This window comes from Eulemur rufifrons, chromosome 29 (assembly GCF_041146395.1).
Source record: "Eulemur rufifrons isolate Redbay chromosome 29, OSU_ERuf_1, whole genome shotgun sequence".
In the NCBI taxonomy this organism is placed as follows: domain Eukaryota; kingdom Metazoa; phylum Chordata; class Mammalia; order Primates; family Lemuridae; genus Eulemur; species Eulemur rufifrons.
In genome coordinates, this window is record NC_091011.1 from 91,109,816 (window position 1) to 91,133,443 (window position 23,628).

The following is a 23,628-nucleotide window of genomic DNA, read 5'->3' on the forward strand; positions in this document are numbered from 1 at the left end:
ACCAGAGTTGATTCACTTTCACAATGCCTGCTGGTTTCTCTTGGAGTCAGCATTTATTTCATGAACAGAACATCTTCCTTTTCGTTCTTTTCAAATCAGTTTTAGCATTACTAGGACCTAATATAGTTCATAAGTACTGTAAGACATTCTAAAAGTTATTAGGAGCAGCTAAGCTTATGATATCTCAGAGATCTGGCTATGAAAAGAACTTGCTACTTTAGTTAGAATTGCTACTTCTCTAGAAAAGTAAAGTAGGTTTTTCAAGTATACAAAAATCATAAAGAGGGTGGGGCAAAGAATTCTTAGATATGACCCCAAGAACACAATCCATAAAAGAAAAAAAATGGACTTCATCTAAATTAATTAATTTAGTTAATTAAATTTCAGAAAATGAAAATACAAGAAAGAAAATATTTGCAAGTCACATAGATGATAAAGGACTTGTCTCTAGAATATATGAAGGACTCTTACAACTGAACATAAAAAAGAGGATAACCCAATTAAAATATGGGCAAAAGATCTGAATAGACATTTTTTGCAAGGAAGATATATAAATGTTCCTTAAGCACAAGAAAAGATGCTTGACATCATTAATCATCAGGGAAATGCAAATCAAAATGTAATGAAATACCACCTTTATACCCTCTAGGCTGGCTATAAGCAAAACAAACAAACAAACAAACAAATAAAACTAGATGATAACAAGTGTTAGTGAGCATGTGGAGAAACTGGGAAACTGGAATACTCTTACATTGCTGATGGGAATGTAAAATGGTTCAGGCACTTGGAAAATTGTCTGGCAGTTTCCTGATAGGTTATACGTAGAGTTACCATAGGACCCAGCCAATTCCACTTCTAGGTATATACCAAAGAGACATTTTAAAAAAATAAGAGAAATGAAATGAACAGAGCAAAAAGAAAACCTCCCTTTATGGAAGGGTTGTACTTACTGAGGTTCCACTTCAGGCCTGTTGTCGTAACCTGATTGCAAGGCTGTCCAACGGGGATAAGGCCGCACCAGGCACCTTCCATTCCAGTGTCTACATGCAATTTGTGCTTTCCCTGGAATAGAGAAGATATGATCATTAAGAAGGGGCAGAGAAAAGAAGGGACATGTATGTGCATTAATGACCTAGCAGTATACATCAGGTATCATCCTAGGACATTCACGTGGTTTTCCATACTTAATCCTAACAAAAAAAAAATTATGCACTATGTGATGAACAATCCTAGGAACTTTCACCTGACTTAACCCTGACAATAATTTTACAAGGTAGGTTATTGTTAATTATTAGTTTTACATGAGAAAAATCCAAGCTTGAGGAGATTGATTAACACAGGATCACAAAGACAACAAAGATTCCTACCTATACCCACCAATGTCAATGACCAAATTGATCCTACATGCTAAAGATATAGATTATATGATATAGAATTCTACGGTCTTTATCAAACACTTGTTCATATGTAGATATAACATTGCTTCCTAAGTATAACCTCTGCTTATCTGAGAATTGGCTTTCTAAATTTCAGAATTCAACATCAATCCTATCAGCGGTTAACCTGTTTCCCAAATCCATTTCTGCTACAGGACATGCTCAGCAAGGAGTCCTTCTACCAGGACACACAGTATCTTCTACGAGGAACTAGCATGCTGCTTCCATTCTGATTATGAAACTGATATAATTTACGTTTTCAATTTTTCAGTTTGTGGGATGCTCAATCAAGGTAACAATCTTTGTTTTTTTAAATAGAATACTTGGATACTCCTCTTCTTCCCTAAACTAATCATCTTCCATTTCTGTTCTATCTATTTATTATTCTTAGGGTATATAGTCTTTATAGAAAAATACCTCAAGTCCTTATGGGAAAATGCCAAGTTATACATATATTCAATAACAGATTAAAAAAGGTATTTTTCATACTTCATATAACTTTGAAAAAATAAATTCTAGAAGATATGCTTTAATGAAACAGTGTCTTAGGTGTACTTCATAAATGATATGTTACCAAGAAAAGGCAGTTAGGTCTCCTTTTGTAATCACTTTACTTTTATTCTAATTATATCTTTTGTACTCTACATTGTAGACCTCTGAGAACTTTATTCTACTATACGTAAGGCCTCAAAGTAGGAGTAGGCTCACTTTGTTTTCAAAGAGTTGCTTTTATTAGAAAAACAATTCTCTAGATTACAACATATTAGTCCTTGAAATTTAACACAGGCTCATTGAGATCCTTCCAACCTATATAATTCATACACATATTCATAGGGTATGTTTTATATTTCTATTTGGACATTCAATCAGAAGGTCATGAATTCCATTAAAAGGAGCTAAATATAATCAAACACAAAGGGATTTTTAAGGAAAATATAAAATATATTTTGAACTTGGTGTCCATCATTGGGACAGAAGATAAGCAACATGTGTAGATATATACCAAGCAGTGGACTGGGTCTGCACAGAGAAACATGGGTGGACTGAAAACATAACACATTGTGGATGTGGATGACATTCCTAAGCAGCAGAAATAGGACTGAGGAATATTTGAAATAGCCCTTTTCTTCATCCAGCCATAATTTACTCATTCACGAACCTCCATGTTAGTGTCAGAAACAGAAGTTATTCACACAACTGTGCACACAAAAAGTGCGATAAGGGCATCGTGGAAGGTGAAGACAGATAAGATAGGCCATAGATCAGAGACCTCATCAGGTACGGGACGTGGGGGCAGAGGGTACGCAAGGGTTCCCTGAAGAGTGAAGCTTGAGCTGGGAAGTGGAGCAGGAACAGGCATCAACTCAGGGAAGGGAGAAGGTTTGCAGGCCGAGGGCGCATGTGCACAAACAAAGGCTATGGGCACTGCCCAAGAGGTGTCATGACATTTACCTATGGGGCCAGGCGGGTGGGGATGAAGGGGTGGAACCCAGGGGATTTTTAGGGCAGTGAAACTATCCTCTGTTACACTGTAATGATGAACACGTGGCACTACCCATTTGTCAAAACCCAAAGAATGTACAAGTCAAGAGTGAACCCTCATGTCAATTACGGTCTTGAGTTAATAGTAATGTCTCAATACTGATTCATCACTTGTGATAGATGGACTACGCTGCTGCAAGATAATGGGCGAACCACAAACAGGGGAGAGGGGTGGGGATAAGGGAACACCGTCTAATCTGTTTAGTTTTCCATAAACCTAAAACTACTCTAAAAAATAGTCTATTAATTTCTAAAATGTCTCACAACCACCTTTCGGTTTCTTGCCCCTTCAAAGGGGACGAGGAGGAGCGGGATGGATCCTAGGTGACAGGTGCCACACAGCACACAGAGAAACGTGGACTGGTTCTCAGCAGCCGTTGCAACCTGTTCTTCCCCCTCCTAAAACGGTTTTTATTATGGTTAGGGCATGAGCTGCCTTTATTTCTTTAGAAAGAATTTCCCCTAAGTTGATTTGCCTTGAATAGCTTGCCATACAAATTTGAGTTTTGTTTCTTCCTACTATTTTCCAGTATAGAAATCATTCTTTCTGAAGATAGAGATACTAAATATAATACACATGATCATCCCTAGATGCCAAACAGCAAACTTTAACAAATTCTGAAAAAGGTAACAAAACCCCCTTTATAATAAAAAGGAGCTGATGAGAGGGGGTGTTGTAGAAATTCTCATTTCCTTAGAATTACATTGGCTTTGGCAGAGAGGGAAGAGGCATTGGTGATGACTTTTCATGTAGGCAGATCCTGACCACTTTCCCATTTAAGGGCTGTAATCTTGGGGTCCCCATCAGAAAACACAGCATTATCCGAGGAGTTGCAGGTAACCTGTAACCTCCCAGGCACTGAGTGGAAGAGAGCGTTGGGCTCAAGAGAGCATCAGAAAAAGAAGAAAGGTAGGAAAGTACACCTGGCCCAGACCCCCCTGTACCTCTGTCTTTGGTAACAGTGTTTCTGACAGTGAGACCTGCTGTTAGAGTGTGACTTCTTCATTACCTATCTAAGAGGGATTCATATCTTATTGGGTTGTCTTATTTCCAATGTGTTTCAGTTAATTACTATCTCTTAATTGACAACTATCTCCCCTCTGTTTGTGACCTGCTGAATGGTTTGATAGTGGCCAGTTGGATCCATTAGTATGTTGGGTGCTACCAGGTAACTTCAGTAAAGAATAATGAAGGAAAGAAGGCATTGTTTTTCAACTTGTGATATTAACATCCTAAGAGAAGAGTCTTCAACTTACATAACACCAAGGAAACAAGCTCATATACATGTTAAGTTTTATTATCCAAGGGAGAGGATGGCTGTTATAAAATCCACTGATTTAAATGACATAGTAGTAAAGCTTGCTATAGATTCATCGCCTTCCTCATTATTTTAAGAATCAACAGACCTTAAAATTTTCAATCTGGGAATAAACTAGTTTGTGGACTTGAGAAGTTACAGATAGGTCTAACTTCGCCTACAGTCAATTAATAACTTTTCTCTTGTTCCAAAAAGGTCTTTAGCCATATGTGCATGGTCTTTGTGTTTATAAATATGCAAATGTACCTTTTATGGCTAAAGGAGAGCAATATGATGCTTTTCTCCTATATTTTCAAGTCTATGTGACATCTTTAAAAAATGAACTGTATAAAGGAATTTTTGTTCATTCCCCAGATTTCTTAATTCATAATATATGCTAGCCTATATGTGATTTGACACAGGCAGGTATACAGCCTGACATTAAAGAACTTCCCTAAGGATTTATGCCATTACTGGAGACTAGAGGCACAGGAACTAATCATTTACTTCCATCTACTCTCATGAATCATTGCACAGGTTCCTGTTCTGTCCTCTGTTCTGAACCAAGATAACTCTTAGAAGTCAAAGGCGGTTCTATATAGCAAAGAAAGAACAAAAATCAATCACAGTTTGCTTTTCCAATTGTGGTTATTTTTAACATATCTAACAACCTTAAGAAGGTATGAAATTGTAATTTAGTGAAAGGTAACAAAAAATGTTGCTTGGTATGTGTGCTTCAAATCATACTTATGATCATGTTGAAGACAGACAGCATCATGGTATTGCTTTCCCTAGATTGTAATGCCAAGCTAGAGCAAAATACAAATAGCTACCTATAAAGAGGTAAGAAATGGCTGTCCCTTCATTTTGTATTATACCTCCTCTTTGCAAATGACCATGACATAACTGAGAGGAAAGATTAAAGCTCACCTTGGATTTTTGTCTTTGAAAAATACCAACCATAGAGGCATCTGAATTCTGTTTACATCTCTAAATCCTTAAATCCAATAACTATGCCAAGTTTTGCATTAAGGTATCTTACTGTGGATCAGACAAAATATGTAGCAAATTACCAAGACCATTCACGTTCACAAAGCACTGCACACAGAAAGAGGATAAACACATTCGACTTACTGTGAAAGACTCAAGAACAGGTGCCAGTGCTAGTTTATAAAGTGGACAGCCACTTGTCAAATTGCTATTAATGCTGAACCTACTTCTGTGGCTGATTGCAGCTACAGTAACTGGCACACAGTTAGACCCATTATGAATGGAACATTGCTCTAGACAGATGAAACACAAGACTGACCTCTAGTAGCTCATCTTTTGTTAGTTTGTCCAGCTACTTTAAAAATTTATCAACAAACACTGCAGGAAATTAAATAGGCTGCAGAAAAGAATAGCGAAAGAAGTAGACAGAAGAATGTACATCATGTTTACCACCGGGAGAAAAGGTTACTTCGCCACACAAACACAGACTTTTGTGCTGGCATATTTTCATACCGTGACTACTCGCATGATTGAAAATAGTCACAAAAGAAATGGTCTTTCCAGTGAACTTGTAGTTGTAAAACTTTCGAGCTAGGAGACTTGTATATTTTATTTGATTTTGCTCAACAAATGTAGAATTCAAAATACAAATGTATGGGGTTTATTGAATTAATGTATGAGTATGTATATTACTATATGTAGGTATTCCCTTTTGAGCATGCATTAATATCTAATGTACAGACAGCTTTCAGAGATTCAATTCATGTTAGAAAATTTTCCAAAGTGCTTTCCAAGATCACTACTCCCACGGTCAAATAATATTGGAAAAATTGCTTTGTCGATTCTCCTCTTGGACATCACAATGCACGCCAGTGTGTTAGATGTTCTAGGTAGTCTTGTGGCAAAAACCAAACAAACAAAACCCCTGTTTACTTGAATGAGTGCTTCCTAAATTTACTTCACTACAGAACCTCATCCATCCCTCAAATAACACCTCGTAATTTCCCATGGAAGCTGCATTTTATGAAATCCAGTAGGAAAAGGTTGATTTGTAATAGTTGTTATTTTGCACACAACACCTAAAACTAGGATATTTTAGTTTAATATGTGCACATCCAGAACATTTCAATGATATGTTTTAGAATTAATAACTTCCATCTGATTTTTGTTGTGGATGTTAGTCAATAACCTCAGGCTGAAATCATGTCTGTTCTGACATGAGCTAGCCTTACTCTCCTGTTAAATGGTTAATGAGGCTGGGCTTGGTGGCTCACACCTGCAATCCCAGCACTTTGGGAGGCCAAGGGTAGGAGGATCGCTTGAGACCTGGAGTTCAAGACCAGCTTGAGCAACATAGTGAGAACCCATCTGTACAAAATAAAAAATTAAAAAAAAAATTAACTAGGCACAGTAGTCCTGGCCACTAAGGAGACTGAGTTGAGGTTACAGTGAGTTATAATTGTGCCACCACATTCCAGCGTGGGCAGCAGAGCAAGACCCTTCTCTTAAAAAACAAAACAAAACAAAACAAAACAAAAAAATGGTTAATGGACAGTACTGGATTAGTTATCCAAAAGAAAACATTCTTAATGCTAATTAAGCTCATTTTTTTATTCAAAAGTCAAAAATATTTATGAAATATCTACTATTATTAGAGATAGTAAAATACTCTTAATAACAGGCTAATTTCCTTATTAACCTCCTAATACTGCACTATTGCTAAATAAACTGATGAAATCAATGTCTAGTCTTTGCCTTCTATCACCCCTGTATTTTTGATTTTTTTTACAATAGATCCTACCCTATCTTTATGCCTTCCTTTTATTCCACTCAGAGGAAATAATCTGGTGCTTGCTCTCACACTAAATTGCCAAAATCCTACTCTGGGACTCTTCAAAAGATACAGACATTTTAAACGATGACTTCTAAAGATAATACTTATCCCAGAAGTAAGCATTTCTAACAGTAGAAACAGGACAGGTTACACTGAAAGATATATTTTGAGTCAAACAGATATTTTGAGTCAAAGAGTGAGCTCAGAGTTTTCAAATTATTTCAGAGAAATGCTCTTCTACTTAACACAGAGCATGACCAGGACACACACGTGCTCCTCTCTTATCCTACACCGTTTCTCCATCCTTTATCTAGAGAAACAACAAAGCAAAGGGTAAGCTCCACTTTTTTTTTTTTTTTTTTTACAAAAACTCCCTATGTATTACAGCTAGCATAGATGACTTCCTCTTAAATGCTACAATATTGAATTACTTATGCTACAAAATGTAGCATTTTTGCTACTGTATTATTATATCTCTCAAATGGGTTCATATTGTCTACCTAAAAAGAAAAAGATTTCTTTGAAGGCAAAGAGACTTTTTTTTTTTTTTTCTGTTGGATTTATAGCACAGCAGAGACAACGTATTATATGTCTTATAAACATCTGATTGGTTAATTGTTTAGAGCAACACAAAAAAGTACTGATACAAAGGTGCTTTTTTCAACATGCATTGAAAAATATTTTCTCAAAATTCAAGTAGATAAGGGAAGGTCCAGGTGTACTGAAAGTGCTAACAAGAGAGATCCAACATTCTTCGTCTAATGTTTGCTTAACTGGACACTAGCACCAAACTGCACACAACCGATAATCATGAATACCCTGTCGACAGTGCTCAAAATACACTTGAAATGTACACAGAATATACATTTTATGTTTTTATGTAAAATGAAGATTGCAACACTACCTCATTGAGTTATTTTCAGGACTAAATGATATGAATATAATGTGTATAAGGTGCCAATAGAGCTTCAAGCATTCATATTATAAATGTCGATTTACTTACCCTTCTTCCCTTTATCTGATCCTGCAGGTTTAATTTGAACATAGGTTTTCTTTGCACCCTTTTATATTTTTACTTTGTTTTAAACTTTGTCACTTTAGTCCAGTGATTATTAAAGAAAAATAAGTGTGATTAATCCTCATAAAACTAATATTAAATATTAGCAGAAAGGGAGAAAAAGAAAAACATTTTATTGGAAACATTAACATATCTTAAGAAGAATGGCCTTCATTTGCTCTATAGGAGCTCTAGGTTTTAGTAAATTACTATTTTTTATAAGAGCACACTCCTTCACTTTGTTTATCATTTTTAGAAAAGTTTTAAGAGCTCCTTCTGAGGTTGCATATCTGGTTACCACAACCAAAATGCAATTCTTAAAGTTATTTTTTGAAATTCTCCACCAACAGGATGAATGGATCAAGAAAATGTGGTGTATATATATGCAATCAAATACTGTGTGGCCATAAAAAAGAACAAAATCCTGTCATTTGCAGCAACATGCATGGAACTGGAGGTCACTGTGTCAAGTGAAATCAGCCAGGCACAGAAAGACAAATATTGTATGTTCTCACTCACATGTGGGAGCAAAAAAACTTGATCCCATGGAGGTAGACAGTAGAATGATAAAAAAAAAAAACCAGAGGCTGCGAAGGATGTGTGTGTGTGTGTGTGTGTTTGTGTGTGTGTGCCTGTGTGTGTGTGTGTGTGTGTGTGTATGATGGGGGAATGAAGAGAAGTTGGTTAATGGGTACAAACATACAGCTAAAGAAAAGGAATAGGTTCTAATGTTTGATAGTACTGCAGGGAAATTCTAGTTAGAAATAATCTAGTAGTAACTGGATCTGAACTCCCCAAGTATGCTGTGATCTTAAAGCCACTTCTTTTTGCTACATCATGTCTTTCTAGGCCTCTAAAATCAGGTCAGGACCATTATTCCCATTCCTTTGATTTTCCTCCCGTTCTTCCTTTTTGTTCCTTCTATTCAATCTCCAAGTTAAGCTTGACCCTGCCTGAAGTTGAACTTAAATACTAAATACTTGTACCGTAATTGAATGAATGAATAAGTGAATGAATACGTATCTTCCTTAACCTCATCCATCCCATCTTCAACACACTCCACCCTATTTACAAGTCCCATTCATTTAACTGTTCTTTGTGAGCAGGGGAATACAAGGAGGGTGCAGAGAAGACAATGTGGGACACACATTCACGTTTTCAAAATACACTTCCTGGGTTTTCCAGAAGTTCACAAAGAATGGTTAAAGCAAAATCAATAACTGGGCTACAATGAAGAAAATTAAGATAAAAAAGCATTTTTTTTAAAAAAAATATTTGACTATTGTAAGTCAGGAATAAACAAGACAATTTTGTTTCTCCCCAGACCTTGTAAAAGGTGAATGAGAAGCAGGCAGGGTTAGTAACCAGATGGTACAAATCCCAGCAGTTCAGATGCCACATCGAATCCACCATCCTTCTCTAAATCCCTCCTGAACCTCAGCCTTGGCTACCTGCACACCTGCATTGCTCCACGGCACACCGAAGTCTAACTCCCTCACCAGTGCCCCAAGAGGAAGAGCCAGATCTCATTGACTTTTGTATGTATGAAACTTAGTACAGTGTTTAGCACACAGTAGGAACGCAATAAATATTTACCAAAAGGGGCACTAAGCTTAGCAGTTTCCATACAACTACTCTTGACTTCCCACTTCATCTGCCAGCTACCACTTCTCCTTAGCCCAGTTCTGTGTTCTTCTTTACATTAAAATTCCTGGAAAGGGTGGTCTAAATTTACTTTCCAAATTCCTCTCCTCTAATGCTCTCTTAGATTAATTCCAATTAAGCTTTTGCCCCTGCCTCCCTTCCAAATTTGCTTTCATCAAGATAATCAGTGACCTCCAAGCTGCTAAATCCAATGGTCAATTTAGTCCTCATCTGACTTGACCTGTCAGCAGAATTTGCAATAGGTTATCATTCTCTCTCCTCTGTGATAAACTATCTTTACTTTGCTTCCAGAAACAGCACTCTCTAGATGTTCCTCTTAACCCACATCTCCTTCTCTGGCTCCTCCTCTCTCCCAGCTCCTAACATTGGAGGGCCTCAGGGTTCAACCCCATAGTCTCGGCAACATCCCCCTCCCTAATCTGACTGTGTTCATGCACCTTGTGATCTCAGTCATCTAAATGTTGTAGAATCCCAAATTTGTACCTCTAGCCCAGACTTCCCTCCCAAACTCTGGTCTTGCATGTCCTACTGCCTAGCTTACATATCCTGATTTTATACCATAAACCCATCCTATCCATTCACAGCTTTTGAACTCAGTCAAGGGCTACTTCATCCTTGCAACTGCTTAGGACAAATGTTTTTCTTCTTTTCTCATACCCCACATCTAAGCCATAAGGAAATCCAATTGGCTCTACATTCTAAATATATCTGGATTCTTATCTCACCAATCTCCTCTGCTACCACCCTGTGCATATCACCTTAATAAGATCTCCTCTTGCCCCCGACCCCCAAAGTCTGTTCTTGACCTGAAATGACCATTTTAAAGAGTAAATCAGAACTACCTCCCTCCAGGATGACACCACTCCTCAAGAGAAACTCTCCTAGGTTTCTGAAAACTTTCCATATCCCTTTTCTAGCCCCCGATGAGTCTGGCCATACTTTAGTTCTGTCCACGGAGTCTGAGAAAATTGCTGTCATTGTTAATGAATCATTGTTCTGAGCTACCCAGAGTGAGTCCATCCCAGGCACCGTGTGGTGGGTAAGAGCTTGGGTGCTGGAGAGATGCCGCATGGATTTGAATCCCGTTCCACTATGTCTAAATTTTGTTTTCCTTAACTATAAAATCAGAGTACAAAGGTTGTTGTGGGGATTAAATGGCTGGATATGTAAAGCTTGGAACAGCTTGCCACAGAGTAAATTCTCAATAAACATTTGCTATTATTTTTACCAAGCAAAAGGATTAAAACAGAGGTAAACAATAATTAATTACTTTAAAGTAATTTTGGAAAGTAAATTTACCTGCCTCTCATTTTTGGTGTCTAGAATGCTGGGATAAGCTTGTCTTCTGAACGCAACTTGACAAGTGCCATGAAATCTATTATGTTTTGTCAAAAATGTTGGAATAAACCCATCTTTCAAGTTATGTAGTCACAATCTTAATTGTTATAGTAGTCTTACCTGTTAGCTCTTCCATATGAGGGAAGAGCCTTTGACATCAGAAATGTAAAAGCACTGTACTGTTTGATGTGTGTGGTTTTTTTCTTTTTTTGGGGGGGAGGAGTATGTAGTTTTTGATCCTCTGAGGTAAAATTACGGTAATATTTTTGAGAGCAATATGCCTTAATGCAACTTAGCTTTTCATTTCTGTGCTATAGGAGAAATTATTATAATGCGGGCACAATTAAACACACTAGATGTGAGGTGTTGAGTTTGAAGTAATATGTGATGTTACAGCAATCTTTACATTTCACATACCAAGTGCACTGAAAGATGATATGATCACACTTACTTTGTACTTAACTCCCTGCCTGTTACTTTCTCCTGGTTGTACAGGTACATGTGTTCATGTATGTCTGGCACTCCCTACCATGTTTCTTTGTGGTAGTCACTCTCCAAAACAGCACCTGGTGAAGCTCGCCTCCTGGTATCTGTGCCCTTGTATTCCCACGCTGAACGAGCTAACCCGTGTGACCAGCCCGATACTGCGGAAGCACTGGTGTGCTATAACTTCTGAGGTTAGATCATAAAGAAAAGGAAAAGAAAGAAATTACTTTTTCTGCCCTCTTGCTTGCTTTTGAAGATTATTTGCTCTGGGGGAAGCCAATCACTACTATATCATGAGGACACTCAAGCAGCCCTTTAGAGAAACTGATAATGACAAGAACGGAACACCCATCAGCCGGTGCAAACCTGTCAGCTATGTGAGCAGGCCACATGGAATCCAAAGACTGATGCCAGGACAACTGAACTTCATGAGACCCTAAGCTTGAGAGATCCAGCCAAGCTTAAACTCTGGACCACAAAGAAACTCTGAAAGATAATAAATGTGTATTGTTGTTTTAAGCCACCGAGTTTTGGGGTAATTTGTTACACACCAATAGATAACTAACACACTTTCAATCTTTTGCTATCCCTTTTCAGATGCCTTTGTCTGCATTGTTCTATCTTTGTATCCCCACTGACTTTTGTCCTTCTCATTCCCTGTACCCTTTCTGCTTTTTAAGTGTCTATAAAATAGAAAAATAGGTTTTTTTCTTTTAACTTTTGTTCAAAAACCATATATGGCTCCCTTTTAAAAAGTGGAAGAATAACAAGTTTTATTTATACTTTTGTTTTGTTTTTAAAAGAAAAAAATACCACTTTTCCCTCCCCTTCCCTGGGGGTTATCTGAACTGATTTTCCTCTCCTTATCTTTATTCTTTCCTTACCTATCCACCTGGGAAAGGTAATGGTGAAATTAGAGAAAAAGGTTCCCCAACAGTTATGAAATTAAGATAGATAACACAATCATTAAAATAGAACATTTTATGCTTAACACCATTATAAATTCTCAAACTCAATATATGTTGATTACTGAAAAATATTAATAGTACATCAAAGCAAGAATGTGCTGTATCTCATAATGAATTTGGCATAGCAGCGAGGGAAGCATTAAAAATATTATACTTTGTCTCACTTCCCATCCAAAAGTCACCTATGCGGTCTTTATTTAAACAAATGGTAAAATGTGACCAAACTGTTATTTTAAATTTGATTTGGATATTATAAAATTTTCCAAATTGGACACTCTAATTCCAGACATATTTCAGAAGTAACACACAAGAGGCTGTGTCCTGTGCTTACTACCTTGTATTTTCTACTTTTCTAATGTTTTAATACAACAAAAATTTTTATTTTAGTTTTGCTGTTACCAATTTTTGGTGTTCTGGAAACTCCCCAATGATGGAAAAGAACAGGTACTCACAACAAAGCAGAATTACCAACATATTGATGGCCTTATCATTTGACAGGGAAGGTCACAGTTCTCAGAGTTTATTCATAACCCTGCACCAGCCTTCAATTCTTTGAAAATTGCTCCTTGATACCCGACTTCCCTGAAATCACAGAGAGTGGCAGCCATTCTCTTAAGGTATAAATCAGATTCTAAATAACTGATAGCGCTTTTTTTCTTCTAGACCTGAACAAGAAAAGCACTGCATTTTCATTGCTAAATGCCAGCACTGAGAAAAACCAGTGCAGCAAGGATGTTTTTAGGGCTTACTTTCTAAAGTCACCTGTAAGAAAACTGTCTTTGGGATTACAAAAAAACAGAGGTCCTGCTACTGAATGTCCCTGGCATTTTAGTAACCTCTCTTTTTTCATTCCTCAAATTTAAATTTAACACTATTACAAACTTAGTGACTGTTCATCACTATTAATCCTATCATGACGTAGCTGCTCATACTTAAAATGATCAAAATATGTGTGATTTTGGCATATTATAATAATAATAGCAGCCCAGGACACAATGGCAAGTGTAAATACACAGATATAAATACATGCAACTATTTAGAAAAAACAAGTAAAATTAAAAAGACAAATAAAAAAAGATAAAATCTTTTGAATTTTTTCTTATGAAATGTCAGTAATTCTTTGTTGCAGGTGCCATTAAGAAGTAGATTATGGGAACTCTTTATTCTGATAATTAGTAACATTATTTTTAAATATTTGGTATTTAGCATCTCAGTTGTGCTAACTCACTTCTGAGATGTTTTGATGTACCTGGTGAAGGGTCTTAAAGACATACAGTGTGAAAAATAGGAATCGTTTCTCTGCAGCCATGTTTTTCGATCTGTAAGTTATCTATTCACTTTCTATGAAAATAATTAAATGCTGCTTTTATACCTGTTTATCTTAATAAAAATATGATCATATTAAGGGTCATCTAGATGACCGTTTTATAATAGAACACTGACATTCAATTTCAGTTGCTATGTCTAAGCTTTTCTTATAATTGGTTGGCATCAAACAGTGCCAAGAGAATCAGCAACACTGTAGTGAGAATCAGTCTAGACTCTGGCACCTGGCTGCCTGAAAACAAATGCTGTTCTGCCACTTACTGGCTGTGGGACTTTAGACAATTCAATTGATCTGTTTCAATTCCCTCATTTTCAAAATTGAGGCAATAATATTTATTTGTCATGGCTAATAAAAAAATAACTGAAATGGGTTTAATATAAGAACAGCCAGGTGTGGCGTGTGCTTATACTCCCAGCTACTTGGGAGGCTGAGGCAGGAGGATCACTTAAGCCTAAGAATTGAAGGCTGCAGTGAGCTATGATCACACCACTACACTCTAGCCTGGACAACACAGTGAGATCTCATCTCTAAGGAAAAAAAAAATAATGGAACAGTGTCATCAAGTCGAAAGGCAATTGTTCTCACATCATGCTATATGAATGAAGGTTCACTGTACAGCACTGAAAATGCACCATTGTAAAGTACACATGATAAGGAACTTCAATTAATGTGTATGAACAGTATAAAATTCAGTGGGCCTCCTTGGAAGTCTAAAAAGGACCCCACCTCTTGGAGGGTATAAACAGCTGTGGATCAGGCCCAGGGCTTAATATAAGTAGCAGAGCTGCCTTCAAAGTTCAATTCTTAGCACACTCCTCTTCCCAAGTCTGCTTCATCAAGGTCAGGAAAAGGACTAAGACCGAGAAAAAGACAACAGGAGCATCTGCGTTGAAACTCAAACACTTTGCATCATTAGATTTACCTGAAACCTTCAGAAGTGCTCTTCTTCCCTGTTGATGCCTAGTGTTCTCCTTATCCTTGAGACTCTTTAGAACCTCTTCCTGGCAAATGCAACATGTGGCTCTTCCGGCTTTTCTATACCTCTTCCCTCCTGGCCACCAGTTCAATAACAAAGGTGGAGGCCCCGTGTTACCCAGCTTTGAAAGGGCTGGAGTTGCTCAGGGCAGAAAGGGACTACATCCTAATGAAGCTGCAGTGCCTAATCAACTTGTAACCACAGGAGCCACGGGGGTATGAGGGGGACTGGTCCAACAAGGATAAAACCTAAGGTAAGATAAGGGCAAGTTTATGGATATTGGAGCACTTTGGCATGACCTAGAATTTACCATCCTGGAGAGGATTCTGGTAGACAATGGTAATAGAACTGTCCTTGGAAGTTCCCAAAAGTTTGGGAAAAGTGATGGCTCATACTGAATGAAATTTTAATTCCTAGAACTTCAATGGCAAATGGTGAAGGAAGGACGGGATCCAAAGGCTCAGAGAATTAAGCATGCTAGATTGTATCGAGCATGCTACTTAAAGCCAAAGTCCATTGGTTAACTACGTCCTGTGAGAGGCCTGAAGGGGAAACATGAGAGGGAATGAGCTGGTGAAAGGGACACCAGCATCAAGGGGAAGTCCTGCAGCAGCTGCCCTCTGGGTGCTAAGGCTGGTAGGAAAAGGCCTGGATGGAAGGAAGTGCTACACAGAACTGGGCTCATTGAGAGCAACTGGGATGACAGGATCCTAAAATAAGAGACCAGATGGTGGCAATTTACTGTCAAAAGTGAAGTAGGCTCAATTGTCAGAAAGAGTGGCAAGACTGTAGTTGCAGCCAGGAGATACCTGAACCACTAAAAACTTTGGAGATGGTTACTAGGGCCCAGAGTTCCTAGAGACAACAGAAATAGATTGCAACAGAAGTATTGCTTCATTTATGCAATCAAAACAAATCAACCAGTAAAAAGTCATGATTTTTTGCACAATTTCTGGTCATAAGGCAGTTCTCAGAACTGGAAACCATGGACTGAAAGAGAGGATGAATCCCCAGACAGAAACACCCTGCAGCATCCCTCCCTCCCAAGTATGCAACTGATGATTCTTTAGTCCTTCCCCAGAGAGACCTACAGGTGTTTACTGAAGTAACCATGGGGGACTCTTGGGGTAACCCCTGGGGGAAGGAGGCTATCCAGACATTGCATGGATGTGAACAAGGGCTGTTGACAAGGGTCTGAATCGACATTATGACCCAGGGACCTGAAGCATCGCCATGGCCCATGTCAAAGTCAGGGTATGGGGAGGGGGCAAGTGATAAATGGAGTCTAGGACCTAGTCCAGCTCACAGTAGGTCCACTCAGTCTCTGGATTATGTGGCACTTGAGCAGACAATTAGAATGGCATATATGATAGCTGGCATAACTCCCACGTTGGTTCCTTGGCCTGTGGGGTAAAAGCTATCATGGGAGGAAGGCCAGTAGAAGTATCCAGAATTGTCACTCTTCTCTCCCTTCCCCATTAAGATGCTAACTTACAAACAACACTGAATCCAGAGGAGAACGGCAGAGATCACAGTTACTCTTAGCAACTCTCTCACATCCCCATTCAATTCTCCATTTTGGTCCCCGCAAAAATCGGAGAGATTCAAGAGAATGCTGGTGGACTACCACAAACTCAACTGAGTAGTAACCCCAGTGGTAGCTACTGTGCCAGACATGCTCTTGCTAGAGAAGACTGATACAGCCTCCTGCCTAAGGACACTAATGCACACTTCCTTGATTCCTGAGAGAAGAATAAGTTTCCCACCACACAGAGAGACACTACATTAACTGGGAGTGCTCACAATTGTTACAAAACAGATTAAGCAAATATCAAAGACAGCTACAAGGCACAAGAGCTATGCCTCAGCACTTCCTTTAGGTGACTGGCTTGAACTAGCCCTAACTGCTTTAACTGTCCTATAGTAGCCCTTAGCTAACTGTAATACCAAGATCCCCACTAATAGAACATTATAGTATCATGAACATAACATGGGTTGTATGAAGGCACATGATGGTTATACTGCACATGCTTAATCTGTTTTCATATGAACACGCAATGATGCCATAAAAGAGCTCTACGTCACTCACTGGAAGAGATTTAAGGTGACTCAATGGGTGGGCTGTGCTGATTTTACTTTTCAGAGAGATCCTATGCCACCCAGAAGTGAGCACCCTGTGTAAGTAACCTCTGATAAACTCATTTAACTCTCCAAGCTGGACTTGTCCAAGTCATCCTTCCACTGCCTCTCAGTTTTGGGGTTTTTTTTTTTTCTATGCCATCCTGGCATTTTCCTGAAACTCCCCAGCAGTGGCCTGCAGTACACAATGGGATATGTGATGTATGCTGCTTCTAGGCCTTCCATGCACAGACCGTCATTATAACCAAATTTTTTTGGGAAACTATCTGAAATATACGTAACTTCTGGGCAACCTCTTAAACTCTATGTTAAGAATAGTGGAGCCTAAAACAGTTTGGGTCCCTAAATGACTGCGTGGACGAAAGCAATCCCACTGACCTGTTCAACGGCCCAGAACTGATACGTGAACATAAAATAATCTTCTATGGAATTTGAACAAGCAAAAAAGGAGACTTTAAAATATGCAGATAGAAAATACAAGGATCACAACAGGTTTACAGGAAAGAGTTGAAGCTTAGGTAAGAGTAACAATCACTGTGGGATGAAAAATTTTGTTTTCATTCCATTCATTTGACTTGTGACCATTCAAGGTAAACGTTACACGTTACCATGAAGCTTTGATGCATTTTAATAGCTTTGTTCTCTCTAATATTATTAGTTGCTTATAAAAAGAAAATTAATGTTTTCTGCAAAGTTAATGTCATATTTTAAAAAACAGGAATGATTTAGTACAGAACTCAAAGTTTGAATACATGTAAATAAGGATTAAGAAACATCAAAGGTAAAGAATATTGAAAACAGAAAATGATAAGCCTAGGCTTTGGTACAGCTGAATATATGAGAAATAGAGAAATAAACATATAAGTGAAGACAGTGACTGCAAGCCCGTGTTAGCAGTCAAGGAAGAACCTTGAAAGAATGGGCATCTCTTGGTACAAGAGTGTTGAGATGACAAGCTCAGAGCTGCCCATTACTTCTTGCTAAACAAACTTACAAACCTGTTATAATAAATCATCAGATAATCTCTACTAATTCTGTACTTTGTCATCAAAAAGGAACTTTTGTTAAATCTATCCTTGGAGAAGTTCAAAAAGTTTTCCATAGCATGAAAAGGTTTGTTTAATGTTCCAAGAACTGTTTATTTGTAAATTTGAGACCACAATAATGGTTTTTTGGGTATAGAGATCTTTTTATTCACCTCATGCCATAACTTTTTCTCTCTGGAAGTCAATTTTACCCAGCATAAGTTAACTTACTATGACATCACTGACCTAATTCTAAATAATTCAACATATTAAAAAAGAAAAAGACTGCAGCTTTTCTCCAAGTAAGAAACATAGGTAAAGGTGTATTTCCTCCTTTTAAAACACATTTTCAAGTAAAATATAACTAACAGTCTTCAGAGCCCAATGCAGAATCTTAAAAGAGTCAAATTCTAACTTTGACATTAAGAAGTTACCTTTATTGAGAAATATAGACCTGGTCATTAATACATTGCTAGAAACTCACACTGAACTAGTCATTTATAGACTTATTGAATCTTACTGTTGTGTTCTAATCCATATGTCTTATTTGGTAGCTCTACCTCAGAGTGAAATGGACTGGAATGGGAAAACAAACTCATTGAGGGAAAGAGAGATAATTAAAAACATCATCCACTGTTCTTCAATTATTTCTGTCAAACTTTGGGAGGTTCTACTCTGAATATGAGAATTTTAGCAGTCTAGGTAAAATCATTCTTATGCCACTTTATATAACCCATGCTCTTACCATGTGCAGGAGACAGTTAAAACAAGGTCATTGTCCTCATTACTGAATTAAAAGTTTTCTATGGTAGAGAACTGTAAGGAGAATAGGACCTGAAAGGCATAGAATAATTCTGTGATTCCCTGGTGATAAACATAACTATAAAAGGCATTTGCTGTCCCCTCCATCCAAATCTCATGTCCAGCTATTAATGTAATCTTGGGAAGAGAACTGGATTCAGTTGAGCCTCTAACTTCAAGTATTTTAGCTACATTAGCAAAATCAACCCTCACGTGGAGGAGGATAAAAGGGGGAGCAGGCAGAGGACTCCCACCTGCACACAGGCGCCTCGCACTGGCAGGAAAACCCACCCACAAGAGCAAGTGCATCAACTACCCTAAAGTCTGATGCTACCAGACATCATTTTTATCTCATTCTTACCACTCTAATTCCCTCTTGACCATCAGCCTTCTAATTATGATGTGGCTCCTATTAATGATAGGATCTGTCTCTTGGGGGCAGAAGATGTAAACAATTGATAATATGGACCTCAAATTTTCATGGTGCTGTGACAGTTATTTTTTTATAAATTACCAAAGTGTCACAGTAATGAGAGATTGGGCTACACACTATTCCAATTACTACCACCGATACCACAGATACATTTCTCATTATGAGGAGTGAAATTAGTTTTATAGTTTTACATTTTGAAACAAGTATGTTTTATGAGGACAGGGGCTTTGTTGTTCACCCTTAATTATTCTCTAACTTTGCCAGATAAGGCAATAAAAACACGCAGAAGACAGGTTCAACTTCCATGCAGTGCTTTTATGTGAAACACATTAATATAACTTCACCTCTGTCAGCATTACCCAGATTCAGCCTCAATCCCCATCCTATTATAAAACTAGTCTACACAGGAGTGGTACGTCTCTCCCAAAATCTCAAGGCTGTTGTGAAAATGCAGACGAAATGAATGGGTATACAGAGCCTAGTACATGAAAAAGAATCACCAATACCACCAAATCACTATTTGTCTTAAAAATGCCATAATTTTATTGCTTCATTTTACATCCTAGCATCTCCATAAATACCACAATTCATAATTCTGCCCTTTTTGGACACATTATCCAAGTAGCAGTCAAAATCTGAACACTTATCTTGTGACTCTAAGTTGGACATCACAGCGAATATAAGAAAGTTTTCATTTATTACTAAAATGTAATATTGTAGTAATTTTAAATTCTCAATGAATTTATTAAATGCTACTCAAAAAATTAGCTGTTCATTTTTTTTCCATAAATATTGGACATTGGTGTAACAGGAGCCAGGTGGCCACAGGCCTCCAATAGAGATAAACTGGGATTCACTCTGGAGGGCCTGTCTTGCTCAACTTCCTTTCTTTTCCTTAAGAGAGAACTTGACATTAGAAAGTGTAAAACGAGAGTTTTTAAAACCAGGCAGTTTTTTTCCCCATTAAAATTATTTCTATTTATGTTCCTCTTCTGAGAGCTGAAGGATGATGCCCTATTAGCCTTGAGTATTAATAAATGACCTCATTCAATTTTTAAGTAACTTATGAAAAAGTACATTCTGAAAGGAAAGATAGATACCACTTCTTCAAATGAGGAAAGTTAATATCTAAATGTTATCATAAATTATGTACTTTTGCAAGTAAAAGAGTGATAGGTATGATACATATGCTTTTAAAGTAGCACATTTTAACCTGTCTCTTTTCAGATACTAAGGAATAAAAAAAAATTCCCAATCTTTTCTCCCTTAGCGCAAACTTCTAAATTCAAATAGAATAAATGAAAAACAAAAAAATCTGAAGAATTTCTGCTGTATGAGAAGTCAGCATGGGGTGGCAAAAGGCAGTATAGAGAAAACACAAAATTAAGGTAAATAGAATACTTTATGGCCCCCCCCCAGAAATCTAGTTCCCCAGGCTCATCTGAATACAATAAAGTACTCTTCATTTGCCCACTGTGATTAAATGTGTTAATGCTCATACATCAGGCTCAATAGTTCATCTCGTGCTTCTCACCGAATAGGAAACTTTTAATCCAGGTTAAAATAAAGGGAGGTGTGAAAGCTAACAACATCACAAAGTTAGGAGTGATGGGTGAGAAATGTGAAAGAATTAGGGCAAGATAGAATATAAAGCCCCTGGCCCCGTGAGTGCTCATAGTTCTAGCAGTGCCAAGATGAGCTGCTAAAATTGAGATGTGTCAAGATTTACCATTTCAGAGCTTGAGTCTAGGTTATGACAAGTCTTCTAAGCACTTAAAACTTAAATGAATACAGAGTGGATAATGAGATTTTTTTGCCCTTTAAGATGTAAGCCTGATGAATGATGCTTGAAAGCACCACCAGTCATTTTTATGATTCCCCAGCAAAGCAATGTAAGGCTTTTTTGTTTTTTGTCGATTTTTTTTTTCTCTGTACCTAAAAGAAAGATTTTCTTTATCTTAGCTTCTCTAGTATCACAAATCCTATTGGAGAAAATACCACCTCACTTTCTTCCCAAATAATAAAAATTAAACTATAAATACAGTTTAAGATATAAAACTACAAATATGTGTTAAAGATTTTATATCCCAATTAGGACTTTAGTATTATTTACGACCAAATGTATATGTACTTTGTAAATGTATGTGATAATGAATTGGTTATGCTTTATAAAAAGGCAAATTACAGATGGCTATACAATTGTGGATAAAAGGAATACGTTTTATTTTTATGAAAACAGAAAATAAATAGATCTGTCAAAAAAAAACTCATAGCCTAAGAGAAATCTAAAATTAATGATCTTTATGAGTCTTAAAAAAGAAAAAAGGTATCCACATCTTTGCAATTATGAATCATGCTGTGGTGCTCACTGTCTGGGGGATGGACACGCTTGTAGCTTGGACTTGAGTGGGGCAAAGGCAATATACATAATCTAAATGTTTGTACCCCCATAATATTCTGAAATTTAAAAAAACAGAAAAAGGTAATGTATATTACTATTAATGTTTGACTCAAATAATTTTTCTGCTGTTTGCAAGCCCAGTTGTCAAGGATAAGCTTCTGACATCAAACATCTGACAAGAATTATATGGAAATGTCTTATTTCTATTGAAAAAAAATTCAGTAACTAAGGTTTTTCTTTTAATAATAATCCTGAAGTAGAAATTGCTTCCATGTTAAAAAAAGAATACATATTTACATGCCCATTGGCATTTTTTTCTCGAGGAAGATGGTCCTGAAACTATAGTATTCAACACTTGATAACTTAATCCCATAAACATATTATAAATTTGCATCAAAACTACCTATTTTCATATTCAATTTAAATATGAGTCACCTTGAGTTGTTTCTTAGAATCTAAATGTGAAGTGGAGAAATATCATCATTTACAAAGGAAACAGTAAAATGTTCTATGAAATATACCCGAAGAGCCCTTCAAATAAGCTAAAGGGCCAGAGAGGAAAAGGATATAGAGGGTTAGAACTGCACATATCTTTGTGTAACCGTGACTATATAGAGATTAAATATTTGGGATAAGAACAAATAAAACTATGATAAAAAGTAAGTATGTAGCAAAAAAAAAAAAAAACCACTATGATGCAATTCAAAGTGACTTCAATCCCAATTTCTTAAATTGAAATTTTTTCAGTAACTTTAAAACACAAAGCTCCAGGTTTAAAATAAAACAACAAAAAAGAGAAAATCTTCAAGAAACAGCAAAAGCAAGTTAAAATGTTAAGAGTAACCAAATCTCATGTTTATTCCAGGTTCACATATCCAATTGTCTGCTTAGGAATCCTATTTGAAGGTTCAATGGGCCTCTCTAACTTAGCACAGCAAAATTGAACCATGACCCCACCCCAGCCCACCCTATTCCTCTCCAGTGTTCAGCATATTTGTAAATTGTACCACCATCCAACCAGCCAAAGGCTAAACTGAAGAACCTGTTCGACGAAGAACATCATGAACAAAGCTAACAGACAGATAATGGAATGAGAAAAGATATTTTGTAATGTTCAAAACTGACAGGGTATTCATATTTAAAATATATAAGGAATAACCACATATCAGTTAAAAAAGACATCTATAAAATAAATATGGGTAAACACTAGCAAGCACAGGAAAAGGTGCTCAGACTCCTTAGTAATTTTAGAAATTCAAACTAACACATTGAGATATCATATGATTCCTATATACTTATATTCAGAAATTTGGATACTATGAAGCGTTGGTGAGAAAATGAGGATAATTTTTAAAACACAATTTTAAAAAAGTCTATAAATTACTGACCTGGTAAAACCATTCCAGAGAGCAATGTGGCACTTGTCAAAAGAAGTGAGCATATACCCCATGATCTAGCTATATACCCCAAAGAGAAGTTCACTCGGGTCCCTAGGGGCATATATGTGAGGCTGTTTATTGCAATATTATTTGTAGTGGTGGAGCTGAGTGGGGTTGGGGCCCAAGGTTTGGAAGCAATGCGTTGTCCATCAGAGAGGGGACGGGCAGGTGTACTAGATATATGACACACGGTGCTATCAAAAGAAAAAGAATCAATGTATACACAGAAACACAGGAGGATCTTAAAAATATAATGCTGAGTAAAAAAGTTAACAGAAAAGACATGAAGGAAGCTTAAATAATAGATTGCTAAGCCAAGCAAAGCAGTCTGAAAAGACTACACACTATATGATTTCAATTATGTGACATGCTGCAAAAGGCAGAACTATAGAAACAGTAAAAAGATCAATATCCCCACTGTATGAAGGAAGGTGGGGGGCAATGAACAGGTAAAGCTCAAGGGATTTTTAGGG

General features: G+C 37.2%; 1 protein-coding gene across 3 annotated transcripts in view; it reads right to left on the reverse strand.

Annotated features, from left to right (window-relative positions):
• Nucleotides 1-23,628, reverse strand: part of TPK1 (thiamin pyrophosphokinase 1) — a 330,950-nt gene that overhangs the window by 86,893 nt on the left and 220,429 nt on the right. For all 3 annotated transcript variants that reach the window (XM_069461802.1, XM_069461801.1, XM_069461804.1), the window contains one exon: nucleotides 951-1,062. In XM_069461802.1, the coding sequence (XP_069317903.1) occupies nucleotides 951-1,062 (112 nt within the window). The remainder of the gene's footprint in view (nucleotides 1-950; nucleotides 1,063-23,628) is intronic.